Consider the following 11,531-nt stretch of genomic DNA (forward strand, 5'->3'; position numbering starts at 1 on the left):
AAAGCTGATAGATGGTGCAGTAGCTATCATAGTAGTTATACTTTGTTCTCAGAGTTGGTGTAGGCAGCAAGTCTCAGTGTTGTGATGTTGATTCAGTGTGTCTTAACGTTTGGTACCCCATCCCCTTCTCACCCCTGCCCGCAGCCCCTCACCCACCTCCCTGAGCCACCCCAAAGAAGTAGACAGTCGGTTAAGCACAGTAGGCACGGCACCCTGTGTGAGGGCCCGTGTCTCTTCAGGTGTGCTGCTAGTTCTTGGTGTTGGCTGTTCCTAGAGACAGCTGGAAAAGAGTATGTTATTATGTTGTTGATTTCCTTAGGGTTTTTAGAACCTTGATGCCAAATATATAACTAAGAAAATGAAGGTTTTGGTTATCTTGTAGGAAAGATGCCAGTATAGTGGTTGAGTCCATGTATTTTTTTGTTTATCGTTTAAGGAAGTCATTTTTGTGATGAAACAGTCATACTGTATTTGAACCATCATTAGAATATGGGCTTCTTTTTGGGAAATAGGTCTCTGATTTGGATCGTACCTAGAATGGTCTAGGAGTCCAAGAAACCTTTCATTTTAGAATGAAAAGAGGTCCTGTTACTAACACTTCCTGGGCAGTTCTGCTTTTAGGCACTGAGACTTGTGGCCCCCAGTCCTCAGGGCCCTGAGCACGTTGGTGGCGCGTTTTAGTAAGTTCATGGCAAGCGCAGTTGTCTGAGTTATTAACTCTTGTTCGTTATGATTATCTCTGTATTATGAAATCTGATGTCCAGTTAGTGTTCATGGTTTTTTTTAGAATGAGTGTGGTTTCAGATTAACTTGTTAGTAATCATATTTGATCACTTAATTCTGTTGAAATAAAATTTTTTTTTTTAGGCCACCAACTTTACTTGACATTTTCCAAATTTTAAAAAAGTATTACATTTCAGTTATAAGCCCTCCATTTAACATCTGTTAATGACATTTGCTTTATGATATAATGTTATTTTCAAGGAAAAAATACTTATCATAATGAAGAGTGAAGGGCAGTCAAGAAAGGGAACCTCAGGGATCCTGTGTATAAAGATTTTTTATGATTAAGTGTGCATTATTTTCTGTTGAGATAAAGAACAGATTGGCGACAGTGCATTATCAAGTAAGATGGAGAGGTCTTATCATAGTTATGTATAGTGACCTGAGATATCAGTAAGTATTATTTGAGTCTGCTACAGCCTTTTTGTATGGTATTATCTTTAAGTGTGTTAAAGGAATTTGAGAAGATAGAGAACTGTGGAGATACAATGGTGTGCTAGAATGTTCTGTGTGTCTTTGTGTCTTGATCCTGGGAGGCAGGTAGGGGAGTGTGCGCGCGCATGTTTGTGTTTGTGGGAGGGGTGTCTGTGCTGAATACAGAAGTGTATAAATTATTGTAATTTTTGAACGCTTGGAAAAATTGATTTAATTTAAACATTATTCAAGTTGAGTGTTTTCAAAGGTAAGAAAACGGAAGTGCTTGTTCTTCAGGTATTGACAAGTATTCATTAGTAACAAAAATTAGAAGCCACGCAGGTAGAAGGTCCTCATTCTAGGACAACATGAGGCTGGCCTAAGGTTAATAAGGTTTATACATTTAGTTTAGTGAACGTAATGCAAATTGATTGTAGCTAATTCATAGAAAAACTTCAAAAAGGTACTTTTTGCTTTAACATAACTATTATTTATTACTATTTCTTATGTGTGACACGTCTTTATAGAATAAGTTGAATGTTGAGAGCCTAATGATCTCTGTGTTAGTCATCCCCAGTCCCTCGCAGGAGTGGTCAGAGCTCGGTGTGAAACTGAGACTGTGTTTCCCCTGCACGTCAGGGTCTCGCTCCTCCAGGGCCCGCCGTGGCCGTCGCTCCGCTGGGCAGCATCAACAGCACAGGCACAGCACCTGCCACTTATAGTGCGAAGAATGAGCCCAGGGCCTTCAGTGTGTTCAAACAGGAGAAGCAGAAGGTTTGTTTCAGGGAGCTGACAGATAGACGAGTCTGCCAGTGTCACTGATCACGGTGACGTAGTCACTGAGCACGTGCGAGGTATTTATTGTCAGTGTTTTATGTGCAGTAACTAGAACTGAAAATTTCAGCTATGTTTAAAACGACAGCAGAACCACAGTCACTTAAAAACTACGAATACAAATTCTTCTGCTTAATCAGCAAACACAATACTTGATAACATCCCAGTCGTGAGCAGAACAGTGTAAATGGGAGCATTATTATGAAGTGGGCATGCTTTTTCACTGTCGCTGAGGTTTGGGGAGCATCTTCTGGGAAAAATCTGATGGGGGCAGCAGGTGTCAGTCAAGGGGGAGGAGCTGGTGGATGTCACTCTCCAGGCAGGTGTTTTATGTTTATACATAAGAAAGATCAATGAGATTTCTGCCTAACATCTGTCCCATGCAGCTGACGGTTACTGTCTTTAACTGTTGGTGTCCCCGGGGGAGAATGGTGGCAGGAGCCCTACAGATCTGAGGTCACCTCTGAGTTTATTAGTGTCTCCGTGTGTGCGCCTTTGTGTATGCTTGTGTGCACCTGACATCCAGTTGAGTACGACACTGGCACACCTGTCGACCTTGACCTCCTGGGGGTGTCCCGGGTGCCGTAGGCTGCCTCTCTCTCGCATTTCCTGCTTCTGGGGAGCTCTGGCTTTCAGAGAACACGGACACTAAGGCTTCAAAACCTACTCCTTTCTCTAAAGGCCTAAAACTTCTAACAGTTCTGTGATTTTAGTTTAGACTGCAGATGTATTGATATTTCGGTAACTATATTCAAACACCGCCTCCTCTCAGCTGAGGTCTTATTTGAGCCTCCTGCGGTTTCCTGCTGCCTCTCTGGGCTTTGCCCTTTGCCCCTGCACATGCCCTGGACCCCTCACTCCCCCAGGAGCCACGAGTGTTGCCCCGGTGTGCGTTCTTTCCCTCCTCTGACCATCCCAGGGCTTCAGTGCAGAAACCAAATTTGCCTTTTATCTCACCTTTCCTTTTCTGGCAGCCCCTAAGCCCTCACTTTTTCTAGTTATCCCTAAAGGGAATAATTCAGAGTATTATTGGAACTGAAATTCTAAAGGAGGCTTTCTAAAAAGTACAGCGGTAAATTCATCTCCTAGGTGGAGGGGCTTGCTGCTGATAGGCTGAGTCATGTGAAGCAGGGTAGCAAGCTCTTAGTGGTACCATGGCCTTGACTGCCGAGTCTCTTCCGAGTTGCAGTGTTAGATGTGCTCAGCGTCACTGCTCCTTGACTGTTCGGCGTCACAGCTTGTTGAATGCCTCCAGTTGGTGTCCAGACGGGTTCAGAAGAACCCATCTCCTCTTTGAGGGGGCATCTGAAGCAACTCTCGAGGAGGGACCATGCAGTGGAGCCTGTGGTTAGGTCCCAGCAGCCTTGGTGTCTCCAACTTATCCCACACCAGTGACGCCCCCCACTCAACCCTTCTTTAGCCACCCCGAGTTAGGTTCTGTATGCTTCCACTATAAAGTAGTTAATCAGTAAATTGGATTTCCTTGCCCCTGCTGTGTGTGCTGACTGGTTTGTAGGGACCTGAATGCTTGTGATCACAGGGTGTATGTGCACGTACTCAGTGTGAGTATCTCATGACCTGTTGGGCTCACTTCTGACAAGTGTTTAGGCTTCACTATTATCCCATGCATTCTAGTCTTTAACATGTATGCACCACAGATTGGTCATGACATTTCTTTTCCTTTTCCTTATAAAGGCAATATAACTACATTAAGGAAAATTTTCAATTAAAAGATCTCATTCTGTCACTGTGAGATGCTGTCAGTTGACGTGGTATTTAAAATCCCAGAGTGGGAGCTTCCCATCAGATGTTAATAAGAGTGAAATGTTTAAGTAACTTTGGTAAGGCACAGAATAGTATTTAGTGACATCATGTCATTTAGAATGACACTTAAAAGATGTACGTATAAATGAATAAAGAAAGATTTAAAAGTTACATGTATGCTGAGTTTATAAAACATGCATATGAAAGAATATTGGAAGATAATATAGGAATAATAGTTATGTTGAATTGATGAGAGAATGGGAGGTAATTTCCTCTCTTATATTCTCAATTTTCTAGAATTTCAAAAATTTGTTCAAAAATAAAAAGCCATTTGGGAAGAATTTGATGAGTCCTCGTTCTAATTTTGTCTTTGCTTGGTTGACCTTTTGTATCTCCTGTTGATTTCTTAGTTTTCTGGCATGAGGGTGATACTCTTTCCCCGAGTTGTGGTATTGTGGACCGTTGGTCTTCATGGAGGAAGGAAGGCCGTGTGCCATCCTGGTTCCCAGTTGCTGGGCTGCTTCAGGTGGAAAGTGAGAAGTCACTTGGGAAGCCATTTTGAAGTGAACTCTAGTGACTATGAAGGAAAGGAAGAGAGAAGCTATTGGTGGAGGGTACTAGCATCTGAAATGGGATTTTTAGCAGACCTGAGGGGCTTGGCTGGGAAGAGAGAGAGGGAGGAGGAGGCTCCCACAGAAGCAGAGAGGATCATGAAGCAAGCTTCTTGTACCTGGCCCGGCGGGGATGCTTCGGAGAGTGAGGGGGATCTGAGTGTTGACTGGGACCTCAGTATAATCAGTGGTGGTCATTTTTACATGGATCTAGAATAGCAATCAGAGCACAACCCCTTCATAGGAAGTACGTCTTGTCCCCACTTGTACTCAGTGTGAATTCCAGAACTGGGATGCTGTGGCAGGTGTTGACTGTAATTAAATCCTCTGGTGAGTACTTGGAACCTGCCGTAAAGTTGATTTTGAAAATGTTTTTGGTAGAATTTTATATCTGAATAAAGCAGTTTATACCTTGCTATCTGAAAAGTTAAATTTTTAGCAAGTAAAATTTTAATTGAAGACAAGACTTGCTGTGCTAGTCCTGTTGGGGTGCTTGAAGGTGGAGAGGAGGTTCGGGTGGACAGGTGTCCAGTTGAGGCTCAGGGCACCTGGGGGCCCGCCGGGTCACATGGGTCAGTGCTGGCGGACTTAAGACATGGGAGTTGTAATTTAGAGTGCCAGAGCACCACTTTGGCTCTGTACTGAATCTGATGACTTACAGCAGGGAGTGTTACTTCATAAACGCGGGGGTCACTCATGTTTGAGCGCAGTTGTCAGGCGGACTCTCCCTGCCTGCTTTTTCCCCACAACACGTGTTTGTGCTCATTATCTCCGCTTCAGGCTCCAGGTCCTCCAGTTACTTTTTTCTGTGAACAGAACTTGGGTTTTCTCTCACGCATTTCTCTTAGGTGGTCTGATTTCATTTGAGTGGTTGCGACCGCATCCCCCTGCCCTCCGGCACCTCGCTCGGGCTGCAGAATCAGCACTGACCGTGAACTTCGTGTGTGGATCCGGGCAGGTGTCCCTCAGTGTCCTTGTTGAGTGATCACTGGCTGGGGTGCTGGGTTTAGGGGTGAAGCACAGACGAGTGACTCTTGCTGTCCCAGACTTTGAGGTGTGGTAGGGAAGAATCTTGGAGGATGATGTGAGCTGCGTGCTCGCTGCTCTGGGGTGGGAGGTGGACGCAGAGCAGGGAACCACGTGTTCGGACCTTGGTGACCACTCATGCTCACTGTTGTCCTGTAGAGCTGGTCACAGGGGACCAGATGTTGGACATTTTAAAACCTTTAATAATGAAATTGAAACCTGTCAGAACTTGCTGTGTAAATAATTTCTTGGACAAGGATGTGGAGTTTAAGTTTTGTTTAAAACCAGTAAGGAGAGTTGTCAGTTGACGAACTCCCCGCCTGCTATCTTTGTGATGCAGAACGACATGGAACCCAGCAAAGCCGTTCCCCTGAATGCTGCGAAGCAGGATGGGCCCGTGCCAAAGCCGCACAGCGTTTCCCTCAGTGACACTGAGACGAGGAAGCTCGTGGAGGAGTGCAAGCGGCTGCAGGGGGAGATGATGAAGCTGTCGGAAGAGAACCGGCTCCTGAGGGTGAGTGCCCGCCCGGCCCCGCTTGGCGGCGGCCTGGGCGCCGGGGGCTGGTGTGGCCTTGCCGCGTCCTCGCTTGCTGGCGCAGCCTCCGTGCCCGGGCCTGGCCTTGTTGGCTGCGGCAGCAGTGTCGTCCCTGCGAGGGGCCCCCGTCGTCCAGGGCGGGCCACCGAGGTGTGCTTCGTTGGAATTAAGATGTGCTGTGAGTCACGTAGTGCAAGAAAAATCCCTGTTTTTTGTTGTTATGTTGAAAACATACTGAATTCTATTGGATTCAGTAGAAGATACATTATTAAAGCTAATTTTACCAATTTTGGTACCTTTTTAATGGGCTTAGAAAATTTTAAATTTCGTGCATGACTCCCATTGAAGGCTCCTGTGAGGTGGCTTGACCTGTGCTGAGATGGTTTTTCTGGCTGTTTCTCCCTCTCTCAAGCCCCTCTCCAAGGCCCCTGCCCCGAGCACCTACCTGGAGGGTGGAGAGATGGTCTCTGTTTCACAACCACACACAGCCCCATGCAGTTGTAAGGGGGCTGCTGTTTGCACTTTTCCTTTACCTGCCGTGACCTCAGTTCTGTGTTTGGTGGACGGTGTGCTCCCCGGTGTGCTGAGCCCAGGTGTTCAGAGAGCTGAGGCCTGAATGCCAGGAACTGCTAGGCTGACCAGGCTGGGAGACAGGTGGTGGAATTGACTGATGTTCTCTAGGAGATGCTGTTTGAAGAAGCATCCTGCTTTTTAAAAGATAAAAGAACCTTGAAGGCCGCTGGTGCACTGAGTTGACCTCTGGCCCTTAACAGCTCACATCGAGGCTGGCATTGCGGCAGCCTTCCTGGGCAGGATCTCCCACTGCCCTTCACCTCCCCACCCCCTCTTCCTCATCTAGCCTGTTGACTGGAGTCTCCTGTGAGCTCTTACCTCATGTCCGGGCCACACCCCAAACCCAGGGAGGCAGAGTCATCTGGAGTGCCTTTTAAAGTTCTCTCTGGGACTAAGAGTCATTGTGGTGTCCACATAGGACTAACCGGAACAAGACCCAAACCCACAGCCACTCCGAGCAGCCGGGCATATAGGCAGACAGCATGACGCCAAGGGCATGTGGTGTCACTGGTGAACACATGGCGGCGGGGCGGGGGGAGTGCGAGAAGCGAGACCAGCTTGTGCTGAGGAGGTGAAGCGTTGCCCCCTCTCTGGTCACGGTGGTAGGCCAGGTGAAGCTGGCTGCCTTGGCGCAGAGGTGTGGGTGTTTTCCAGTGTCATTCTGCAGCTGGTGAAGTGTCGTAACAGCCTCCTACTTTGAGTGACTGCTGTTGTGTTACTGAGAACCTTGTCCCCTAAAATCCCAGGCTGACTGTCAGAAACTGCTGTGTCAGACAGCATCAGTCAGGATGGAGCAGCCGCTCTGGTCTGGAAGTGGAGATCACCTTGCAGAAAAGTGGTCTCCAGTCCAGGCGCAGAGCCTTGGGCCCGGGTCCTGCAAGCAGCTCTCCCCCTCTTTTGTGTCCCTCCTTTCTTACAAAACAGGGTCCTGTGTGTCCTCCATGGTCCAGGCTGGGTGCAAGCCCTTTACTCACACCCTCCCTCTCCCCCAGTCCCGCGAGGTCCCGGCTCTCCCTGTGTGGGGCTGGCTTGCCACGTGTGTGTAAGCCGGACTCTGACTAGCACTGACCTGTTTCTGGTCATCTGTGGCTGAAGGGCCGTTTGTGAGGACACTGTGGGCCCCCCGGGTCACCTGCATATGGCTCTGGCTCTGTTGTCTGTGGATTTGTAGCTTGTGGTCTGATGCACATTTGTTTTTGAAATCTCTTTTTGTGCCTGTGTTTTTTCCTAGGATGAAGGCTTACGGCTCAGGAAGGTAGCACATTCGGATAAACCTGGATCCACCTCAGCTGTGTCCTTCAGAGAGAACGTCACCAGTCCTCTTCCTTCACTTCTTGTTGTCATTGCAGCCATTTTCATTGGATTCTTTCTAGGGAAATTCATCTTGTAGAGTGAAGCATGCAGAGTGCTCTTTCTTTTTTTCCTCTTGACCAGAAAAGATTCGTTTACCTGCCATCTCACTGGTAGTGTGGCCATGGTGACCATGTGGCCCACGGTGACCATGCTTTGTGTGTAAGCGTCATGTAGGCCTCGCCCGTAACGGTCTCACGGTTAGAAAGAAACGCGTAAGAGCAGAGTGCTGGGCTCCGGACAGCGCCACCGCCACCAGACCGTCCCTAGCAGGCGTCATTGCACATCCAGTCCTTTATGAAATTCATAAATAAAGAATTGTTCTTTCTTTGTGGTTTTAATAAGAGTTCAAGAATTGTTCAGAGTCTTGTAAATGTTATTTTAATAATCCCTTTAAATTTTATCTGTTGCTGTTACCTCTTGAAATATGATTTATTTAGATTGCTAATCCCACTCATTCAGGAAATGCCAAGAGGTATTCTGTGGGGAAATGGTGCCTCGTACAGTGTAAATTTTCTCCTTCACCTTTGCTAATATCATGGCAGAATTTTTCTTACCCTTGTGAGGCAGTTGTTGACTGAGTTTTTCATCCTTCCAATCCTGTCCCATGGTATTTAACACAAAAATAATAAAACTGTTAACAGATTCTTGCTCGATAGCTTGTGTCTGTCGTGTCCTGAGGCGGGTGTCAGGGAGCGCGCTGTGTGGCGATCTGGGTTATGAAACGCATGACTTATCTCACGGAAACCCTTGCAGGTGTCATGGTGTTTGTGGTTCAAAGGCCTCATTCCTCTAAGGAAAGGAATTGATAAGATTTCAGGACACTTTTGGTGTTTTAGAAGGTCATAATCCGTTTGTCTTCAAGTTAATACAAAATAAGCAGACATCGTGAGAATTACAAGTGCTGTAATGTCAGGCAGTTTACGCGTCTGCCCTGTGGTGCGAGTCTGTTTAATTTATCCTGTTCTTAGGTTCTTTGAGTGTCTGTCTTCTCAAGAAAGACTAATTTTCCTTGGTTCTAATCACTGATTTTTGACCAGCCTAGTGATTTTGTAGCATCTCAGAATAATACTTAAACGTACCCCCGCAGTTCGCCCCCGCCCCGGTCCAATTTGACATGTGAGGTAACTTCCATTATGGAATTTTGGTATTACTGAGTAAGCCTGGGGAATTCCTTTGTGAAAAATGACCTTCTTTGCAAGTCTCTGTGTCAACCACGTGAAGTGGGTTTTCGGTGTAACTGCGTGGCAGGGTCTGGTGTACTTCCCTGCACTTAAGTCTTATGTCTCACTTAGTTACTTCTGTGTTGGCATAGAAAATCTTGAAACTAGAAAAAATAGATTCACTTTTTCTACTAAGTACAATCTAATCCAAGCAAATTTTGATTTTTGAAAATAGGTGTTGGTTTTGTAAAAGAAGCACTGATATCTGAAAGGGAAGTTGGACTCGGGGACCTGGCGTGCAGTGAAGGATGTTGGCCCCACATCTGTGTGTGCATTTTATGAAGGAGAGAAACAGTCTGAAGTATTTAGTTGCATTTGCATTTCAGATGTGGTTTGGGCTTGTCAGATCCATGTGCTGTATGGTGTCTTCTAGAAAACCCCTGGCCTGTGTGCGCAAGTTACAAGAACATACGCATGTCTCTGGAGCCACCCGCCTGCCTGGGGCCCAGGGTGGACGCTCCTTCTACTTGGAACCTGGAAACACACGCCGGCAGCAGCCTTGCCATCCTGCCCCGTCAGTGCAGAAGCAGGCGCTCCCTGGCCTAAGTCTCTCCCTGTGATCAGTGTTACTGGTGATGAGCATCAGGCCGGTAGTTTCAGAGCTGTCAGTTTTCAAGCTAAATTTAGCAGAATCCCATTTGATGGGAATCCTGTGTAGTTAGGGTTCATTTTGTTCAGCTCCTGTATTTTTTGGTTGAGGGCTCTGAGGCCTTTTGGGGAGCTGAGAACTTCGCTCATGTCTCATGGGAGGTGAAGGCAGGGCCGGACCAGGAAGCCTGCTCTCCGGACTCCAGCTTCCTGTCTGTTTCTGATAACTTTGACATGACAGGAATAGTGGACATTAATATGCTGTTTAATAACAGTGTGAAACTTCCTGTCCTAAGATGAAACCACAGGCTGCCATGGAATAGTCTCACCTACATGTCTGGCTTTAATGTTTAGGCTAGGATTACCCCCTCCCAACTGGTAAGAAGTAAATGCATTTTCTGGTAGGCATTTCACAGACTGCGTGATGCAGTGGTTGGTCTTAGCTGGGAACCGTCTACAACATAAAAGTCCACGTGGGCTCCTCCTCTGCTTTACATTCCAGGAAGCGCTCTGACTGTACGGGAGGCGCCTCAATTCCGTATGAAGTGTGATTTGGCCGCTTTATGACAGTTACTTGAGAAGAGTCCCAACTGTATTAATTGACTGGTAATATAGAGGTTAAACTATCTTTAACACTTACATGTTTAGAAATCTTTGCTTTGCCTGCCTGCTTACTTGGAATGTAAGCATGAGGGGAACGCAATGACGTCACCGAAGGCACAGCCACGTATCTAAGGCCTTAACGTTCTTATGTGATGCTAAGTGCACCGCCTTCCTACGTTCTTTCTGTAACTAATGTACGTAATTTTGCCCATTCTTGTATTTACAAGAGACAGATTTAAGGGTTATATTCTGAGTGTGTCGTATGTCACCTTAAATGACATTTGGAAAAAAGTATGTATCAAAGTCGGAAATTCTCGTCAGGGAAAAGTAATATTCTTAATTTTTCTTTCTATTATCCTAGCTCAGAAGTTCCCCTAAAACGGATGTTGTCTGCCATGGGATTTAGTTCTGGATTGTAATCATCCGAAATATACCACTTTGAAAACAAGTTTTACCCATAAGGTAAAAAATACAGTTCCTTACAGGGTTCATCCCTGAATTGTGATCTTCTGCCACTTTAAAAACATTCAAGCACTAGTTTTCCCAGAGCTTTGCACATTGCTTTCGGTGATTCTGGTATGTGCATAAATTTTAAAACATTGACCTTTATGAGAATTAGGGGACGATCAAGGTTTTACCATGTGGAAAAACAACAAAACAAGGTAAATAAGTGATCTTCATATGCTAGCTTTTAAAGGGAGATAAACTATTGTGTGAATAAACTGTTGAAAAACGTGGTGAAGTGTCATTTTCCTTTCTAAAAAGCAGCAACAGGGGGTTTGATCTCCATGGAGTACGGCCATGCGTGTGCTCATGTTGCGTCAGGGAGTGATGGCCTGTCACTGACTGGGACTCGAGTCTGCTGGCAGGTGGTCTTCTCTTAGTGACCTTGACCTGGAGGTCAAGGGCTTTTGGGTAGGAGATAGGAATAGCTCACTCTCCCGCCCTGAGAGCCAAGCTTCTGGAGAGCCCTGGGCAGCCGTGGCCTCTTGGGAACCCCCAGCCTGTGGGGTGGGCGCAGAGAAGTGAGAACGTCACCCTCGAAGGGAGAGAGAGTTCGGTTTTCCTGCATTTCTGATTGTAGAAATCATGAGGTGTGCATCTTAGGCAATTTGGAAACTATATTAAAAAACTAATGCTAAGTTCTGCCATCCAGCATCAGTTTCTGTGAATATTTCCCTGTAATAGTACTGATCAAGCATAACCATAAATTGCATACAACTTTGC

The 11,531-nt window shown here is 46.2% G+C and overlaps 1 protein-coding gene across 2 annotated transcripts in view; it reads left to right on the top strand.

The window, feature by feature from the left end:
• Positions 1–8,536, top strand: part of VAPA (VAMP associated protein A) — a 35,975-nt gene extending 27,439 nt beyond the window's left edge. Inside the window, exons 5-7 of one of the 2 annotated variants that reach the window (XM_055559608.1) lie at positions 1,837–1,971; positions 5,773–5,946; positions 7,772–8,536. In XM_055559608.1, coding sequence (XP_055415583.1) covers positions 1,837–1,971; positions 5,773–5,946; positions 7,772–7,930 — 468 coding nt within the window. In that variant the 3' untranslated portion in view covers positions 7,931–8,536. The remainder of the gene's footprint in view (positions 1–1,836; positions 1,972–5,772; positions 5,947–7,771) is intronic. The other variant, XM_055559607.1, reaches the window with a different exon arrangement.
• The last annotated feature ends 2,995 nt before the right edge of the window (positions 8,537–11,531 follow it).

Source organism: Bubalus kerabau, chromosome 21, assembly GCF_029407905.1.
Source record: "Bubalus kerabau isolate K-KA32 ecotype Philippines breed swamp buffalo chromosome 21, PCC_UOA_SB_1v2, whole genome shotgun sequence".
Classification (NCBI taxonomy): Eukaryota; Metazoa; Chordata; class Mammalia; order Artiodactyla; family Bovidae; genus Bubalus; species Bubalus kerabau.